General features: G+C 36.4%; 1 protein-coding gene across 3 annotated transcripts in view; it reads left to right on the plus strand.

The window, feature by feature from the left end:
* The window catches only part of PTPRN2 (protein tyrosine phosphatase receptor type N2), a 675,251-nt gene that overhangs the window by 290,424 nt on the left and 363,576 nt on the right, over nucleotides 1-21,251 (plus strand). For all 3 annotated transcript variants that reach the window (XM_064445017.1, XM_064445019.1, XM_064445018.1), the window contains 2 exons: nucleotides 178-264; nucleotides 16,321-16,400. In XM_064445017.1, coding sequence (XP_064301087.1) covers nucleotides 178-264; nucleotides 16,321-16,400 — 167 coding nt within the window. The remainder of the gene's footprint in view (nucleotides 1-177; nucleotides 265-16,320; nucleotides 16,401-21,251) is intronic.

Raw genomic sequence — 21,251 nt, forward strand, 5'->3', positions numbered from 1 at the left:
AGAAGCACCTGATCCCAATTCCCTTGATATCATGATCACTATGTGACAGGAATACAGTTAGTGGTGGCTTTCAGACTCTAAGAGGCCAAGGTGATAACTCTTTTGGGACTTTTAGCCTCTCAAGTATTGATGAGTTCCATTTTTGTAATGCTCTGTTTTCTTGCTCCCTTTCAACAGCCCCCTGAGTGTGGAAAAGGGCTTGGAGTTAATAAAGGAAGTGGCAGATCTCCTGAAGCTGCAGATGAGTGTCTTCGATGATGTCAAGTACGTACATGGAATTCACCCCTTTTTATTTTATTGGATTTCTTATTGTTTTTGAGTAGTTTGTCTTACCAGGGAATATCTACTCTTTAATGCCAGAATTAATGACAGCATGTGAGAGACAAAAAATATCACGATGATCTTTAAAATGTCCCCTACACACAGTTAGAAACAAATTATTTAAAAAAAAAAATATAAAGACTGATATTTTCCTTTGCTTCCATAGGGAAAAAATAGTCTGTTCAAAGAGCTGTAAAAATGTTACCAACTTTATTTAACAGTTTCTAGGTATGGAAAGGCTTGTGAAGGGTCATTATACCCAGTGTTGCTGAGAGGGAAAATGACATCAGAGATGGATAAGAACCTGGGTCCCGACCTTGAGTCTTGCACATGGCACACTAGGTCATGCCGCTTGGTCAGCTACTCATTTAACAAGTCACAGGGAGTTCAGCTATGTTGAGCTACTGTTTTTCTTCATATGATTCATACTGATGAATGCTCTGCATGTTAATCTCCTGAACGAGGAGGTTATGATTTGCCATGTCCAGTAAAAGATTTTAGACTGGGGATTTTCTGAAATCATCTTGGTAGGAACATTTACCTCACAAAACTTAATTCTTCCTTTTTAAAACAGAAAATAAAAATAGTTTGATAGAAAAGTAATGGAAAAGAAGGGTCAGCTGTGGGAGGTTTTTGACAGCTTGCTGGAAAGAAGTCACATCTTGGCACACAGAAGATAGCTGATGTCTGGGTAGCATCCAGTTCCTGCCTATGTTTCAGAGGGTTTGGGGCTGCTTGTTTTGGCCCATGGATCAGGTTGCTGAAGTGCAACATCTTTCTCAGCCTTACTCATGCTGCCATCAGCTTTTGTTTAACCTTCATTTCCAGTGAATGTAATTCATTGTTTAATACTGTGGTTTAAGCCATAGTCTTTAGTGGAAGTGTTTGTTATTATTTGGAAAAAAATTCTACCTCTTCTATTACTGTGTATGGAGGGAGAAATAGACCACTGGAGAGAGAATCTTTTTAGAAATCTGGCAAATGCCAGACATATTGGCTTTTATTGTTTAGAAGGAAAATATTCCCATATTTTGTTTGATAGAACAATTCTTTGTATTGCTGAAAGTCTTTTTGCTTGTATTTTACGAAATGTGTTTTTTATGAAAACTGAGTTTTGAAATTAGGAAAAGTGAAAATATTATATGGCGTTCCTTGTAAAAAGAATTTGCAACCTTGACTTTGAATACTAGCAAATAAAATCTGCTTCACACTTTAAGGGGTAATCCCATGGAACAATTTCTCTGCTGGAATCAATGGGTTCTGCTTCGTTAACTTCATACATTTACAGTACAAGAGCACTTTCACCTACCTTTCTAACTGTTAGCATAAAGCCTTTTGGTTATTTTTTTATCATTTGATAAATCACAACAACATTGCAATGGCAGGCTATAGATTTGTTCTGTAATGAAAAATATCCCTCCAGTGATATAGCTAGCTATGAACAACCGTTTCCTTTTTTTTGTTTTTGATGTGAAACATTAGGAAAACTAGTTATTTTGTGTCCATTAATATCCAGTCATGTGCCTGTACCAAAAATACTTGTATTGTATGGTCAGTATTTTAAAACTGTGTTTTGAATGATAGCATCTCCAAACAGGACCAAATATTCTGTCAACACAAACACAGTGTTTGCCTTTTTAAAAGATCTATAAATCTGTGAAAGATTATCCCAAATCTCAATTTAGTGAAGAATCCATCCATAACAAATTTTCTTTACTCAAGAAAATGAGATGCTTTGATTCACGAAAGTTAAACCCATTAAATGCTGAAGAAATATGGAGCTGATATAGCAGTAGTAGAGGCCTCAGCAAGCAATGAAGTAACACTTTTTTGATTTTTTTCTTTTGTCATCACTACACAGCCATTGTTGGAAAACTGTAGGAATTTGAAGGCTCTGGTCAGCTTCTGAGTGGCATCATGGAGAGAGGTGTCAGGAAAGACTTGGTGTCATGGTGTCGTGGTTTAGCGGCAGCTCAGCCCCACACAGCTGCTCGCTCACTCCCCCACCAGTAGATGAGGGAGAGAATCAGAAGGGTAACGCTCGTGGGTTGGGATAAGAACAGTTTAATAATGAAAATTAAAAGAAACAACAATAGAAATGCAGTGTAAAGGCGAACAACGAGAGGTGTGAAACCCCGGGGTGGGGGGAAGTGAGGGGGGAGGGGAACGAACCTCCGAAACAAACCGCACGCGCCGCAGCCGCTCACCGCCCGCCGACCCGCCGCCGCCGCGCCGTTCCCGAGCCACAACCTCCCCCCCCTTAATATACTGGCCATGGCGTCACGTGGTATGGAATGAACCTGCCACTGGCCAGTCGGGGTCAGCCGCCCCCACCACGGCCCCGCCCCTCCCAGCCCCCCCCGCCACACGGCAGAGCGCAGGAAGCTGGAAAGGCAGCTGCCCCCCACAGTGAGGAGAATTAACCCCTTCTCAGCCAAAACTAGCACATGGTTATTCCTAATCCACCTTTGACATATCAAAGTGTGAAAATGAGGCCTCTCAGGCAATACGCTTTTTTACTTGGTCTAAGGCATTGTGGGTGATTCAAATTATTCTATTTTACTGGCAACTGAAAGTACACTTTTTCTTAGGAATTCAGTTTCTTAAACTGTGTACTTTGAACTCTGACCTGAGTATTAGCTTGGTGTAAAATTCTCCATTCTCTCTTTTCCCTCCAATAATTCTAAATGGTAAGAAAGTAACAGTGTAGGCCTGAATTTTTTAGATTATTGGAAAGATTTCAGAGTAAAGACATAATAATGAGAATCACAGGGTTGATTTGAGAGTGTAGACAAAGCCATAGCATTCAACCGGAATTGTGTAAGAAGAACTGAGGAGAGGGTGAGTGGTGAGTTGTTCTAAAGTTCTTTAAATTCTCAATGAAGAGATCCTTGTCCTTTTCTCTGAAGAAAAAAAAAAAAAGAAAATTAAAGATCCTCCTTCACAACTATATTACTACCTTTAGGTAGTTTTGTCTGCAAATATCTTTTGTTCTTCCTTATATTTTTAGTATTTTCCTGTGCTTTGGAGTTTGGTAAGTGAAAAATTGCTTTCACCATAGATTCCTACTGATTCCCATGTTAGTTCTGGATTAGTTGATGCACAGTAGTAATCAGTTTATTTCATCTTCTCTTGTTCACAATCCTGCCAACTTTAACCGATGTCCTGCAATTCACAGTATAGCCTCAGGCTTGGCTCCCAGAGCATTCAGTCCACTTCTACAGTTGGTTTGTTGTCAAGGTGGCATTGACATAAACTTTGTTCACCCTGTGAAGCAGATGAGTGGGAATAGATTTGGGGAATTCATAATTAGAAATATATCAGTGTTGAAGAAAAGATCCAACATGTTAGCTGTCACTTTTGGATACAGCCTGAATCTTTATGGAAGTAATAGTTATGCTTAATATGTTTTGTTAATGGTTATGTAGCTGTCACATAAATTCCATTATTTCTTATTACATCATTAGAGACCATTAAAAGGATATTAGCATGCTGATGTAATTATGCAAGCAGACGTAAAATGACTATAGTTATGATTTTATAATCTAATTATGGGTGTCCAATGCCCCCGGTGATTGATTGTTGGACTGGTATCATGGTTTGAAGTCAGGTGGCTAGTACTGTTAGAAGGGTTTGTGTTTATTTTAAAAAAATAATTTTACTACTCTGCAATCTGCAGCATTGACTTTCTTCATGTAATTACAGTTCTTCACACATTATAGGGTAAACTTACAAACGTGAAAGATTATCAAGAAACATCCAAATATAATAAAAATAGTGAAATCTGTAAGCTAAACTGAAAGCGTAGTGGAAAGGACACTCAGAATCTATAGTCAAAGCCATTGAACTAGAAGATACATTATTTATTTGGTTTCTGGGGAGTATACGAATTATTTCTGAATTTTTATTTAATGTTCTCATACTTGGGGTATTTACTGAGAAGATCGCTAAGGGCGGGTTTCAGGTCTAAGCTTAGCTGAATACCTTTGTATGGAAAGAAAACAGATTATTCTGATTTCATAGTATTTCAGACTGCATATCCAACCATTCTCAGCCTCCAGTTAAGAGCGAGATTTTCAGCTGAATATTGCATTCTCTGACAGATGCTTCAGTAGCACTGATTTTTTTCTTTTTCTTCTTATTTCTCTCTTTAGCTTTACATGATTTTCCCTGTTGCCACTGAGGATCTCTTGCTCTAGGTTTCTCTTTTTCCCCCATTTTTTTCTACTGCTTTGGCTTCCTCCACCTATTCATCTTAACGGCCATCTTTGTCATTTTTGCCTTCTGACATAACTAAAGAGTGCCCATGCTAAATTTCAAGTGCTACTATAAATAGATTTTTCAAATTGAAAGAGCTGATTCTGATTATCTAATATAGTATCCTGGATTGCAAAGCTATTAAACTTAACCAGTATTCTGTTATCATGTACAGTTGGTTGCATCTATATAGTACATCCAAAGGTAAGTTAAAAGACCAAATCACTAGTCTTTCAGAGTCTAAAGCTCAAACGCCCAGTCCTTGGGTTGGTTGTTCAGCTTTCACCTGACGGCTCTCCCCACCCACACTGAGACTAGAGGTGAATTCAGTGTTTTACTTGAATAGTTTATTACATGAAAAATGAAAACTCAGGTTAACTGAAGGTATGTATGGAAACTGTATGGAGGCTTCAGCTGAAAAATACTTTTCAAAATTTGTAGCAGCCATAGCAGTGTGGTTTGACATTTAGAAAATATAACATTATAATTTTTAAATTCAAAATAATCACTAGTTTCAAAATGTAACTAAGTTTGTCTATAAGGAAAAAGCTTTTATTTTGGTGCTAAGAATAAACAAAATATTGATTTTGGAGTGAAAACAAATCCTTTTTTTTCTGACCAGAAATATCAATCTTTTGATAAAGACTAATTATGATATAGTCTTGAAATATTTGATCATACCTATGTATTTTTCTGCAACCCTCTGTCTTATTCCATATGTAGGAAATAAAATGCTCAGTAATGAGCTACTCCTTAATGTTTCATTTTATTCTAATTGTTTAATGCGAGGCTTCAGGTTTTATTTATTGAACATTATTCAAATCCTGCTTTGAGGTCAGAAAATACATTTCTTCTTGTTTTGGTTTGTTCTTGTGGATGGTGCTCTTCACCACACTATCAAAATGCTGGACAAACATGAACAGATATACTTACATGAGATATGAGGTATTATTAGGACCGTACAGAGCTGGAGTTATGTGTTAAGAGATTAATGTCAAAACATTTGCTAATATGAGGTGTGCAGTCTGATGTCTCAGTGTATAGCTTATTCAGCCTCTTCTGTAAAGAACTTCACTTATTGAGACAGAGATCCCATTGGCTTCAATTACCATTCTAAATGTCCAGCAGTCCCAGCAGTCCCAGAAGTCAGCTCGCAGTTTAGACCATGTTACTTAGTCTGTAAAAAAAAAAACCTGCCTGAAATAACTTGGCTTCAAATGAACTGAGTCTGAATCTGAATCTGAGGCAGAGCTGGATGGTACCAGCAGAATGCAAAGTACTGGTAGGACCTTCACATCTTTTTACCTTATTTGCAACATACTTCCTGAAGTTTGATAAAAATGAAGTTGAGGCCCCTGAAAATATTGGTCTTCTCCACTACTTGACCACCACTCACCCTTGGATGTCAGGGATCCAGCTGAAAAAACACTTTGAAAAGAAAGACTGTATATCCAGATATGAAGTCAGTCAAGATTGATTTTTCCTATTATACTGTAGTATGTCCTTAGTGTCAGCTATGGTTTTTTACATATTTTTGTGTAAAAAGTGATCTAACAGAAGCTTGAATTTGGAAGGCTTATCATGATGATAGCTACAAGCACATTCTTGCCATGCTTCAAATCTCTGTTTTCAAGTAGTGGAATTAGAGACACTTTCTACTTCCTTTTCAAAGAAAAGGCCTTACAAGACCAAACAATACCTATCATTATTCTTGTTCTTCGGAAGGGCTCAAATGGTTGGGCTGGAATAAATACAATTTGAAAAGCCAGCCAACCATCTCAGTGAAAAGAACTTGAACTGAGAAGATGTCTGAAAATCAAAACAAACGGTGAAAGTTTGGGGAAGCTTTAAATGCGTTCAAATCGGAAGTGTTGGGCAGGCAGACTGATGAGTGGAGCTCCCAGCCTCACCTATTATGAACATGTGCATTGGCTGTACTGTCCTAATCATGCTATATAGGTTTTGTTCAATGTTTGTCATGTTATTTTTCTAACACCTGAAAAACTCAATCAGCCAGTTAATCATATTCAGTCATCCAGAACCTAAACACTGGAACAGTACTTGGTATTTTCACTTCATCATGTTGATGGATTATGACATGTGGTATATGTATGCTCTAAATGTGAACATCTCAGGAAATTATCAGTAGCTTGAGAAGCAGGGGAGTGCGAGGGAGGATTATTTAACCACTGAGCAGTAGTGGGACAGGTAGCACAGTGTCTTGGTAGGTTTCTCTCTGCAAACTTCCTTCTACTGAACCGATTCTCCATGATTCCTTTCTCCTTGATTCAGTGTGATTAATCTTTTCTTGTGTTGTATGTTGAACACCTGTGGATAAATAGTCTTGCAAAGTTTCTTCTAGATTGTCAGATTCTGGATTCTGCCATTTATGCCATTTAGACTTACTGAGAGGACTGTTCTAATATAATGTTTATGAAAAAATATAGAGTCAATCCTGCTCTCCTTAAGGTGCTGTAGTATAAACTAGCAATAGATTGAATCTATATTTCCATTCCATTTATCGTCCAGAAATTAAGCAACATTTTTATTTCAATTTGAAATGTGCTATGTTTGGTCTCAGTAAAAAGATATATCTTTGAAAAAGTTGAGCAATATTTGTCGTCTGTTCTTTGATTTTAAATAACAAACCAACGAAGACTAATTGGCATAATCTTGTTTAAAATGCTATAAAAGCATAACTCAGAAATAATGGAACCACTTTTATTCAAACTTGACTCCTTCCACAGATTTAATGAATCTGGAAAACAAATTGTCTGAGAAATGTACTGCTGTAACTCATTGCACTCAGGCTTGTATAAGACATTACATTGTGTTTACTGGTACACATTGTCTTATTTGACAACCAATTTATAATACAAAGATACATCAGTTTTTAAAGGAATGAGGGTAAGGAAACAAAAATAAGGTGGAAGTTTCACCTATGCATTCCTTTCCTTAAGAATGAGTGATTTCTCAGCCTTAGCATTACATTAGTCTTGTGGCTTTTTCCCCAAGGTACAATATATTTTGTGTGCTTTCCCTTAATAAATGTGCATATAACCAAGATCATTTTGCCTTCTCCACTGTAACTTTCCTGCTAGGAAAATATAAAAATACATTGAAATAACAAGAAGAACTTTGGCCTGCAGCCTTTTATGAATTCTAGGTGACAAAACAGAAAGACCATAAAAATCTAGGGAGACTCTTATAAATAAAAATGTACGAAGTTTGGCTTTCCATTACAACATTTCATCTAATTAAATCAGAGGATTTGCAGCTTTGTAATCAAAGGCAGAATGAAATCCAATGTTATAGATACTTTTCCATGTACTCACAGGTTCCTACTCAAGAGAAGGTTTTTATAGATAAGTGAGCTTCTGAAGTATATCTATCTATTTTTAACTTCATATTTCTCTACTACTCATCCCTCTGTGTGACTGAGAATGCCATCATATTCCTTTTTTAATAAAATAAAAGTTCATAACATTATAGGGTAGGCAGGCTATACCTCTTTGTTTCAGTCAAGTCACTGAATATGTGCTATTGCGTTTAATTTATATAACATTTCACATATTATTAACAGGCAATCATTTCCATTCTACAGATGGGTATATTGAAATTCAAGACAGTTTGCTTGATTTTCCCTAAGATGGTACAGAACTTGGTGACAGATATGAGAATAGAAACAGAGGACTGTGATTCTCACTCTTGAACTAAAGCTTGGTCTACAAATAGTATAACTAATATTAGAAATGCAAAGATTATCATGTAAAGATTGGTTTAAAATAATAGCCCCTTATAAGAAATATATAAAATTAATCTTATGTCTCTGTCTTTCTTGATTCTCTTGCCCTTGGCTACCTGCTTCTCCTGTGTACACAAACATACACTTTTTCTCTTTGTCACTTGGGTGGATGGGTGGGTGGATGGATGGATGGATGGATGGGCCGACGGACAGACTGCATGAATATTACAGACCTTTACAGACCTGCTGACCCAGCTAAAAAAGATAAATATTTCTTCTGCACATTGGTTTTACACCCTAGCCAACCAGGCCTATGAGCTGCACCATGACCTGCCTGTGGAAGGGTTTGTGTTCCTTAGGAGCCATAAATGCAGTCAGAGCAAATATACCTCTGTAGGCGCAACTGAAAGAGACCAATAAATTCCACTTGCAAGGCCTCCTTTGCAACACAAGTGTCTCTCCCTCACAGCTGGCGGCGGAAGCTCAAGAGCAAATCCTCGAGTTGGTCTCCTCAGAGCTAAAGGAGAAGCCAACAAGTTCTCCAGAGGGCAAGCAGGAGGGCGCTGGTTGTAGCACTCAGAGTTTTGTAGCTTTTTGAATTGAGGCTGTAGCAAAATTTGGGGTTTTTTGGTCTTTTTGTGCTGCTTAATCCTCATTAAATAAATTTATGTTCTGTCTGGCACCTATCAAGGGTATGGGCATGCTGAACCTTTACCACCACAAAAGTCCTAAACATGTCGTGTTCTTCATTAATTATTAAAAGTTGCTTGTGCAAGCTGAGCATAAGGTGACTATCATCCTAGTAGACAAATTTTATACATGATTTCAGCAGACTCCATTAACACAGGTGTGCAGAGGGTAAGTAGACCTGAAGTCTGTAAAATTCATTGAATGCTTACTGGCTAAAAATTAAAACTTTCTGCTATTATTTGTGTACCAGGCATACTAGTAAAAGGTACAAAGAAGAAGAATGAAAATAGAAAAAGAATACAATTACCTTTATTTAAAATTACATAACTTTTTTATCCTTCAGCTTAAACTTTGGGGAGTAAAAGAAAAATCACTGTACATTTAAGCAGCATTTTGAAACCATTTTCCCTCTCTCAGGGTCCAAACACTCTTTTGCTGTAAAAAATTATAGCACTTTTATGGTTTGTTCTTTTAAATACTGTAATTAAGAACCTTATTTGCATGGCAGGCAAAGCTGGCAACTTTCATGTACTCAGCGTGGTGAAAATGTCAAGTTTCATGGCTTGTGACAGATTAATAGAAAAATTATTTTAAAACTCTGCAAATTATTCATAGATATTGAGTAATCATCAGAAGTTGCATTTTGTGAAGAATAAAAATAGGACAAACTGAGTGTAGCATCAATCTCTAAATTGAGCATTGTCTGTTTTTTAAATCATTTAAATTGTAGGCTTAGCAAAATAATCTTCACCTGAGATGAAGTGAGTTGTAAAATCTTTAAAATACTCTTCCATCATCTTTTTCACTGTAAATTAGTATCAGTGTACGTAGCACAATTTTGATGCATACAGATTAAATTATTAATATAGAATTAATGATTAATGTAAAATGATTAGAAGTCCATCATTTAGTATTGGTTGGTTCGAGAGACCCCCAAACATGGACTGCTGTTATTGGAAAGCATCCCTTTCTGGACCAGTCATCCCTTTTCTGTGACTTTACTCTTGAAATTATTGTAATGACAGTAGTGTGTCAGTCAGCATTCATTACATTATTTGGACACCTTGTAGTACCCTATTCTCTACCCTTGAAACAAAGCTCCATGAGGTGACTCGCAGCACTGATCATCTCAGGGGGAGGGAACGGGGTGGTACAAGGTGTCCAAACAATTACCTGATTTCTGAAGGCTACAGATGTAGCTTGCAGAAGTAAGTCTGAGCTGCAACCATCAAATCTACACCTAAGCTTTGTTTCCATGTAGTTACATTTGCAAGATGTGATTGCTCTGAAACTGTCAATCTGTCTAATCTTTGTGGTCTGTCTGTTACACCTCATCCAGCTGCATGGTGTAAACCACTCTAATGCAAAGCAACTGGTGAGCACAGCAATTAATGTCTTTCCCTTAGGAGGGATTTCGCTTTTTCATCTTTAGTCCTTGGTCATTATCAGACATAATGTGTGATGTCAGTACAACAAATCTTTAACTTTTTCTCTCCATGCTAGCTATTTGTTTAGCACAGGACCACATTTCTGCAGACAGTGTTGCAAACAGACAATTCATGCTTAGTCTATATAAAGGATATAAATATGAATAGATAATATATTTTCTGCTGTATTGCAGCACGTTGTGGAAAACTGTGTGTCATTTTGCAGTTTAAGGAGCATGTTAAGAGTTTCCAGAGAAGGGCTCAAGAAGCTCAGTTTGCTAAAGTAGAGAAAGATTTTTTAATTGATCGCTTGCTGTAAGTACATAATTGTCAATAGAAATGTGAGAATACATACAGCTGTACATTGACATTTGTTCAGTTCTTGTGCAAAATGAAGCAAATCTTCAAACAGTAAGGATATTAAAGAGTGAAAGATGTGTGCCTTTTTAGTATTAAGTCTGGGTGATGATCAATATTATCTACTCAACAGTTCAGGGAAGTTATTTTGTAGTAGGTCAGCACAAAACATCCTTTACAGGTTTCCTGAATCTTTGAAGTTTAGTCAGGTATCTGCTTATGTAATATAAATAGAGTATGATGCAATGCTCCACAAAATAAGTTTTTATTAACATTTCTGGTAAAAAATTTTGGTGAAACCTGAATCAAGTGGTCATTGAATTTACTGCTGGAATGAGTAACAGGAGGAGAACAAAATAGCCAGTGTACACTTCTTAATCCATTTATGTATTATATGACAATGACCAGCTGCAATTTTCTGCCTTTGCTTTGCTCTGTAAATCATGTTATATAAACATACTGTATTACAAAAATGCCTCATTTAATCGTGCTTTTTCCCATTAATTTGATTTGACATAAGTATGTGTATATACCTATATATATAAAATATATAACATATTTACAGCTGTATAAGCATTTTGATTTTTCCAAAATCGAGAAGATGAAAAGGAAGCTTTGGTGCAATATAAACAATGGACTTAAGCTTCAAATTCCTAAACACAGTAAGCACAGAAATGTGTACACATTGCAAGTCATTAGTTCAAGCCCACCAAACATTTCCTGAGACAATTACCTTCGCTGCTATAAAATTTACTTTGCACAATCCTCTGGAGCGTTACTAATTGCTTTTCTTAACCTCCAGAGATTAAAGGATTTTGAAATGAACATATAGACAAGTAGTGACTCTAATTTCAAATCTCAGCTTTATTAAGGCAAGCTCTGTTTTACGAAATAGGGTCATTAAGGGAATGTTTAATGTTGGAAATATCCAATCCTAATCTCCTCATCTTCCTCCAATCTTGAGAAATTGCAGTCTCCCTGTATTTTTTTTTTTTCTTTAAATGCAGTGCAACCTCAACTCATTTCCATCTGGCATCAGCTCTATGTCTCATCTTCAAGAATGCACATAACCATGTTGGCACTTGTTTCTCAAATCCTTTTCCACTAGGGGGTATGATAGACTGTGGCTGTATTTCACAGTAAACCTTCTGTATGATATTGTAATACTAAAGTATATACACATGAGGGAGAAGAACAGGCATGCAAAGCTTGGTACATAATTTATGGAGATTTAAATCCTGTCATTCATAAATATAATTATAACCTACGGCTTGAAAGTGATATGGACCTTGCCATATTGATCATGCTCCAGCTCTGTTTATTCAGATCATTCATTTGTTGACAGGCAAAATATAATAAGAATGTTGTTAGTCAGTAAAACAACTAATGAAAGGAAATACTTCTATTTTACCCAAAGAATATGGTTTGTTTCTGTGCATGTTGTGCACCCTCCCACCTTCAGATGGGAAATATAAACCCAAGGGGAGGGGATATTATTAAATCAGCAATCAACCTTCAAGTCATTTTGGTATAAACACTGTAATTATTTCATCTCTAGTAAACAGAATATAAGACAACAGCACATAAGGGTGACAATTTGCAATATGCTTTGAATGTCTTTGTTAAAAAAACCCACCCTATTATGGCTGAAGGCAACATTATTGAAATTAAAATAAAAAAAAGGAGAAGTTGTGACAGCCAACAGAGGGGGTAATTAGTCAGTAAATTTCAAGTAATAAATTTAGCAGGTCATTGCAACAGACATTACATTTTGCGTGGGGAGAAGTCACTGTTTATTAGCCTTGAAGCCAGACCAGCTTACCTTTGTACAAAAAACCATCATAACAAAGTATTAGAAAAAAAATGACAAGTGCAATTATAATAATATAGTCCAGATGCCTTCTAAAACTCACAGTCTTCTCTTATTTAGGTAGGTCAGAAGAGTCAACTCCATAGGTGTAATTGTAATTGTAGTAGCATACAGGTCGGGGGTGGGGGGGGGAAATAGACAAAAAAATCAGATATAAAATATTGTCTTTCTAGATTAAAAGTGCTACTACCTAATATTTTTAATCTTGGTTGCAGCAGATGCATGACTTAGATGTAGGTTACGTGTCAGCTGGGGCATTGAGGTTTGCATTTCTGATTGCTTTCACATACACAGCTGGCTGGGTGCTGGCGTGCTGCAACCTGCCAGCCAGGAGGGATGCCTCTGCTAACCGGCAGCACCCTCCCTGATCTGTGGGAATGGTTTGTTTGCAATTCATCAGGTCATAAACAATCGTGTGCACTTCAGTGAGCCTCTGTATTTAGAGTGATGTAAAGACAATTGCCATTAATATTAGCTAGGCTTCAGAGGGCTTGACAGTCGCACAAAAAAGCAGTCTCATCTATCTAATCTAAAGTTCCTGGTTAGGAAGTATCAGGGGTGCATTTTATACATCTAGAACCTTTTCTCACGCTGGTTGCCCTCTTGTTAAAAAGTCTTTTAAAAAATATTTTGCCATAAAATAATTACTGGTTTTGTTGAAATGTTCTTGCTCAATACATAATGAACAGCAAGGAATTCCCCGAAGGGCATCTATTATTATTGAAATGCTTATTTATTGAGTGCTTTTGCTAGAAGCCCCCCAAGAGAAAAATCCCATTTTATGATCTCCTGAAGCAGTCAGTTCCCAAAACATTGAGCAGAAATGCAATTTTGACCAAGTAATCTCAAGGTCTTTTGTTTCCTTTTAAATAAACAGCAGAATAGAATACCAGTGTGCAAAAAGTTATGACAAAAGCTGCTTTACTTTCTGTATTTTGTAAATATTCCTAGTGAAGCTGTGCTTATGTGGTGCTCAAGTGATTCCTTACGTTCAACCACGCAATTGCTAAAGTAGAGAAAAACAATATCCTACAGAGCCGTCCATATATGAGTGGGTATTTTAAATGATTCTGAGATTTCTTCTTTCCTGCAGAAGAATGGTGTTAACCCAATATCACCCCACTCACTCAAGGAATTTTTTTCCCACCCTGTTTTTTCCTCTTCATTTCCCTACGTTTTCTCGTCAGCAGCACGGAGAAATGACAGTGCTTGTGGCAGTGCATACATGGGCACGGCTCGGATCCTGTTTGCGTTCCTGGATTATCCAGGTGGAGTCACTAGAGAATAGTGCGATGGTCCCTGCCAGGCTTCACTCCTCTGAAATCCCTGCCTCTCACTGCCTGGGCTGGATCACTGAAATGATCCAGTTTTAACCTATATGATTTTAATGATGCCATGAATTGCATAGCTGCAGTGAGTTGGGCAGGAGGACAACTGAGGGGGGAGTGAGCTCTGGGCCAGAGGCAGAAGCAAAAAACTGAGGCAAGGAAAGGAGGGCAGAAAACTTTTTGTCTTTGCTTATAAAGCCAAAGTGTAACTACACTGTGCTTGAAAGTTTCTGTTGGTTCCAGGTTCTCAGCTATAATGGACTATACAGTGTAGATTTGGGGGGAATAACTAAAGTCTGTGGGTTTTTTCACCCTATCCTTGCCATGGGACAGCTATATACTGGGTTGGTGCCTGCTTTTTATTTAAAGCAGACTGCTAATTACGCTGTAAATGTCTGAGCAGCCAGAGAAGAATCATCATTTCTCTTATGCTGGCAATGCAGAAAGAAGGACAGTGTAAAATTAGTTATATTCAGTGTATGGTATCATGAAACTCCCAGGTGCCTTTTACGGTTGATTATCTCAGTGTTAGTGACAGAATTAGAGAATAGCCTGAATTTTTCTAAAGCAGTTCTCTCAAATAAAATATACTTTGCAATTGTAGAGTATTAAAACCTAAAATATTCTTTAAATGATGCTGATAAATGCTTTATAATTATCTAACATTATTAAAATGCATTTCTTGTACATTAATGGCTTGGCATCTGGAGTCTCCTTTAGCAATAAAATCTCTCTGTTTTCTTTTTCTCCTCCCCCCCCCCCCCCCCAAGAGTATTTAGAGAAAAATGATTGAGTAATGATAGTCCCTATTAACTCCAGAATAAAATGTGCACAGTGCATGCTTTGCTGTTAAAAGATCGAAAGGATGCTTCTTAGTCTTACTGATTCCCTTTGTGACCTCAGAGCAAAGTCTTATGGTTAATAATAGTTTTTTCTTCCTGAAGTGGAAAAAGTTTAAAGGTATTTCTTTCTAGGATATATGTGGTACAATTAAGCACACTTCATTAAGTGTTCTCTGTTGTATGAATGCAAAATATTAACGTTAGTAAAAGAATAATTGAGTACTTCATTTCAAGCCCTGCAACAAAAATATTTTTCAAGGTATTTCTTTTATGCAGCATTTTTTCCAACTTCATTCTCTCATAAGCCACAGGTATAGGGAGGTCAAAGTATGTTACATGTATAGTTCCAGCCAATGTACATCAGTATTTAAGCATTCACAGTATAAACGTAATTCTTCTCACTGGTGGTATGAATAAAAAAAAATAAATTAGGAAACTCACATACTACTCCATAGTATGTAAGTTAACTTTTATAATAGTACCAATTTTCATCTTTGTTGAGCCCTTGCACTCTTCTCTGTAAATTACATTATAGTTTTTAGTCTCTTGTAACTTGGAAATTTTCTTCAAAAATTTGCTGTATTTGTGTATGTCTGTTTTTCATATGGTTTTCATAGATACGTACTTTACTATAGTTTTAAGGATATCAGAACTGAAATTTATTTATTCCTTTCATCAGATGTGCGTGTAAGCTGGATATTATTGGGATGGGCGGAGCATGAATGCAACATTACATATAGGGATTTGTTTTTCTTTAAAAAATACATAGTGAGAAATCTTTGTGAAACTCTGAATACTTTGCCATTCTTCACCTGTCTAATTGCTACCTTCCTCTGTAAATGCCCCATAGATTTTAATGCCATAAAGGACTATCAGACTACACCCAAAAAAGTCAATCATTTCCCTTCACAAGTTATTCAAAGAGGTGATTACCTCTGCTGTTAAAAGATAAATACTTCGTGGTATCTTTCTGGTCAAAATCACCCATTGGATCAGATATCTCCAAAATCTCTTCCCCGCACATGTTCTTGCAGAATATGGTCAAGATAAATATTCTCACTTTCTTTATTGTCCCTCTGACTCACAGTTGTGACAACAGGACTAAGCTTGCATCGACGTTAGGCATATAAAAGTTGAAATGACATGTTATCTTCTTTGGATGCTGATTTCCAGTGATGGTTTATGCTGTACTTGGGAGAATAACTATTTCAGTGCCTCCATTTTGCCGTTTTCATAATAGGAATGGTATTTACAGGAGTGTTCTGAAGTTTAGTTAATGTTGTTGAAATTCTTTCAGGCTAGCACAAGATACAGACAAGAAACCACAAGAGGTATAAAAATGTATGCAAATGTAGCTAATGAAGCAAAAGAAAGAAGGCTAAATGGTGTCTTAATAGTTTCTCCTTAAAAACCTATTTTGATAAGCAATATTATGCCATGTCTCTTGATTATGAATCTTACATCTTTTAATAATTTCTTACAGTGTGCTGGGACCAGCTGTGACCTTCAGAGTGCACTCAAACCTCCAAAACATTTCAACTGCAGATGTTGCCAAAGCAGCAGGTAAGAGTCCTTGTCCTCCATTCCCAAACTGTGGCCTCCCAAGCGTCCTTGTAGCAGGCAGTAGCACTACAAACAGCACATAGACTTCCCATTCTTCCAGAAAGATTGACATTTAAAAGAGGGAGACAGTTGAGAGGTGAGTGGCATATATGGGAACTTGAAGTGTAACGTTGCTGAGTCAGTTCAAACTGCTGACGTCCTTGTTTGTTGAGGAAACGCATTAAACAGAGGCTTGTAGGTAAGGCCTAGCATGGTGAAAAACTCTTCAGTGTTGTCATGAACTCATAAAAACGTATTGGTTATTTGTAAATGAGAAAGTAATACCTTCGCTTTTCCGATACTTTTTTTTCAGGGAACAAAAATGTTATTACATGTTAGCCTTAATTTCTGGATCAAAAGATGGTAGAAATATACTGTTGGTGTGCTGTTTAGGCAATTTCAATGACAAGTTAATCTTGGGAATAAACATTATATTTCTGGAGTTAAGCTGCTTCTGAATAAGTACCACTGTTCCAAGGACTCCTGTTGGCTTCTGTCAACTTGGAGCTATTGACTGCAAGAAATAATTTCTGCAAGGTAACTGAACTGATAAATGATTTGCTTCCAGATTACACAATTCATAGGTTTTAAAAAGTATGAGTGAACATGTTGCAATTTTTCTTGAAAATAGAAACCAAAGTTCATCTAGATAACACTGGGAGCCAAAAATTGTCCTTTAACTTCTTTTGCTTCACCATGGATGAATTTAGCTATAGAAGGAACAGGGTAGTTCCCATGCCAGAACTTTTATTTTCAGGACCCACTGGAGAACTTATCTCAAAGTGTCTGTAAAAGAGGTTATGAAAAACAGTCAAGTGGACATTTAGCAGTCACCAACACTGTACAGTAACCTCTCTGAGTTTTATGTAGCTTAAGAACAAAAAAGGTTAAGCACTATCAGTGGTGTGAAACCTTTCATTGTAAGCTTTCGTTTCAACCGGTGATTAGAGAGTAGCATTTTACATAAAACAGTTTAACATTCCAAAAAGCCATATATATGTACTATCAAAATTAGGAAATTACAATAAAGTAATTACTGAATTATGGGACACTTGAATTGGTATGATTTACCTTGGAAAAATTAATATGGTTTTATAGCAATGCCCTGCCTTGTAAACCTGTTGAATCTCTCTGAAGGGATCAACAAACATGATGCAGCTGGTAGAGCCTACCTGGGTTGCCAAAGACTTTTGTCAAGGTCTTTTACTACAAGTTTCTAAGGAAACTAATTGTTTCTTAGAATGTGGAATATGGAACACAAAAATGGAGGATTAGTAACTGGTCAAGAGGCAAGAAACAGAGATTAGGAATAAATTATTAGTTTTCTCAAAGGCTAAAGATAGCAGAAAAGTACAAGGATCTCTGCTGGGCCTGTGGCATTCAGCGTACTTATAAACGAGTTGGAAAACAGGGTGAGTGGTGTGATGAGAAAGCCTGTTAATATTACTAAATTATTCACAGTATTAAAGGTGAAAGTTGGTCTTAGAAATGTATAAAAGCCTTACCAGACTGAGTGACTGGTCTCAAAATGACAGATGAACTTTGTTGTAAGTTAGTGTAAAAAAAAAAAAAAAAAAAAGCATATGGAGAACAAAAGAGCTTTACATATGAAGTTATAGGTCTAAATAGACCATTACCGGTCTGGAGTAAGAACTTACTGTAGTAATAGGTAATTTACTGAAAATAACAATTCAGTCTCCATTATCAGTTGAACAAGGAAAGTGTTTTTAAGAATAATTTGGGAAGAAATAGAAAACAGAACGATATAATTCGTTCCTGCATAAATCTATCCCTTGTCTATATTTAAATATGACGTACGGTTCTGCTTCTCATACCTTGGAGAGGTTGGAAACTCCAGTTGAAATTGAAGGATTCAAAGAAAGGCAGAAAGCCTGACTGTAAGTATGGAATATCTTCCATATATGCAAATGGTGAAATAAGGCAGGAACATTTATTTTGAAAAAAAAAAAAATAAAGAAAAGAATACGGTATGAGAAATATTTTCCAAGTCCAGAGTTGGCACAGCGAATGTGAATGGGATTGTGCAGTGGCTCTGACAGTGCAAGAACAGATGAAACTGGTAGAAGGCATGTTCAAAATAAATCTGAACTCAGTTTGTAGGTATGCCTGTTGTGGATAGCAAAGTTTACATGTGTTCAAAAATTTACGGGTTCATGGAATAAATATCCACTGAAATTTAGCAAGTCCACAGAAACCTTGTCAAGTTCAGGAGGTTCCTGAAGCGCATTGGCCTTCTCCTAGCAAGTTACTCTGAAATGTGTAAATGCTGTGACTAGTGCATTTCAGCAAAACCAAGAAATAACATTAGGTTTTTTCACTGGGATCAAAGTGGTTGTTTTCTACTTCCTTAACTTAAATATTGCTGACAAAGTAGGGAGGTTCTGGAGACAAAAAAATATCACCCCAGAGGAAGTTCTACAGATTCCCCAGCTTAAATTAATCTTTTATATTGTAACTTAATCTGTTCTATATATTCATATGCCAGGCTTTTCCTAACTTCTGTTTGTTTAGTGCATTAAAGTGTTCATTTTTGATGGCTGCAAAAAGAAAGATGTTTGTAGGAGTCTTATATCAGCATCTCTTGGTATAGCGTCATGGGCATAGGATTGTTATATCTAAACCTTTTTTTTACCTTTTTTAAAAAAAGCACTCACAATTCTATCCAGCCATCAAACATTTTAAATTTAGAAAGTATCTCCTTTTTCTTTTCTAATCAATAAATAAGGTTGCAGTAGCTTGTCAATGTACTTGCTATTCAGTTCATTTATTTTAAGCAAACTTCTTCCTTGTAGATTTCTAAAGTGAAAAATAAATTCAGTTAAAAGATCAACAGCGGTATATACTTACATAAGAAGTTTTTTCAGGCTTTAGTTGTCATTTTTGAAATTTTAAAAGACAACACTGTCTTGAAGAAAAACATTCCAAAACTTAATTTACCAAAGGAAACCAAAGCAGAATAAATCAATGCATACTTCCAGGGTAGACACAGGTAAATGCATTACTCCGTGGTGTACAGCTATGAGGTACCTTGACATCCATCCAGGAACTCTGAAAGCAGATCTTGTTTACAGAAAATGAATAGATCAAACTGACAGAAGAATTTCACTGTCCTTCACATCCTTAGACATGAAAAGAACTTAGAAACGGACTAATCAGATGCCATAGTAATTATGGGAGTGTAAATTATCCAGATTTGCAAAAGGAATCTATTTCTGCAGCTGTTATGTACATGTACGTCTCACAGATATCCACATGAACAGTTTCTGTGCAGCCGTTTGATCTTATTATTCATGTTGTATATATTTTTGTAACCCAAATGGATAAACTTTCCTTGCGTGAACTTTCCTATAGTGAACTATATTTAAAGTTTTCCATCCTCCCCTAGGGGGGTTTGACAAATGTGCAGGTTAGACTCTTTAGCATGGGACTCTTTAGCAACTTATGCAAACAGGTGAATGACTTAGAATATCTACTAAAAAAATGAGATATAGAAGTATGATAGTAAAAATTGTTTCCTATGTTTTCTTGGGGTTTGAGATCCATTCTTCTTGGTGTGCATACGACCCAGCTTGAGGAGAGATAAAGCTCCCTAGAATCTTTCAGCCATGTTGTTGATGATAAAACTTGTTTTCTAGTAACCCACATGTTACTAATCAAAATGTTTTGATTACTTTTTTTGCAGTTTCTAGGGCTACATAATTAAATGGGAAATCTGACAACAAAGTAATTTAAAATTGTGTGTAGCTTGCTTTCTCACATTAACAATACCTTTATTTGCTCTTTGACTACAGAGCAGAAGGACAGTCAATGTTTTGCCAGCATTGCATACTTTGACGTTCATAATATAGAACATACCGTGCATCAAGCAGCTGTCCTCTGGCCTATTTCTGTTTAATAAGTCAGGCTCAATGGTGCAGTGTAATTTCTTCTCAATATTTTGAAGAAATAAACTTTAGACATAGGTGACCTGCTCTAGAAGTAATTACACTTGGCACATGACATCATTTAGACAAATGAATGTGGATTTCATTTCTCTTCAGTTTAAAGGTTAGGAGAAATCTAGCAGAGAACAATTATCAGTTAGATAACTCTATTTATATAAAATTGCAATATAGTAAAGTAATGAGCAATGAGTCTGATTTCAGACAGCTTTATAGGTACTCCAGAATCCCACTGTTTACACAAAAACATGTAAAGTAACAGAGATAATTAGAAAAGAGGAATCTTATGAACATAGAATTTTAGCATCAGATGGCTGTAATGTTCACATATAAAATATGCACATGGAAAAGATGTAAGAGAGAAGAATCTTGCGCACAGACACCCAGCACTGCTGAAATGAAATAAGACCTTATGTGTAGCTGCAGCCTTTCACTGGTTAGAATCTTGCTTACATTTTTTTGGTATTGTATTAAAATGCAACAGTTTAGGTGTTGTAAAAAATGAGGACAGAAGAGCAAAAGGATGTACGCATAATGTAGGCATATTAGTGATGGGGACAGGTAGCACAGCAAAAAGCAATGCATAACCAGGTATTACAGAATTAATAGGTCTGTGTGCAGGTTCTTGTGTCTAAGATATATTGTGATATACACTATTATGGCAAGTAAGAAATCTTGATTTCATTTTTTAAACTATGAATTTCGAAGAGATATTAGAATATCAAGAATATATTTTTTTAAAATTCCCCTGACTTTTAACTAGGCTATTGATTTGGGTTTGTTTGGGTTTGGGGTTTGGGGTTTTGTTTACTAGGTTTATTTTACTTTTCTGTCACCCTGCTGGTGAAAC

The sequence above is a fragment of the Phalacrocorax carbo genome, chromosome 2 (genome assembly GCF_963921805.1).
Source record: "Phalacrocorax carbo chromosome 2, bPhaCar2.1, whole genome shotgun sequence".
NCBI lineage: Eukaryota > Metazoa > Chordata > Aves > Suliformes > Phalacrocoracidae > Phalacrocorax > Phalacrocorax carbo.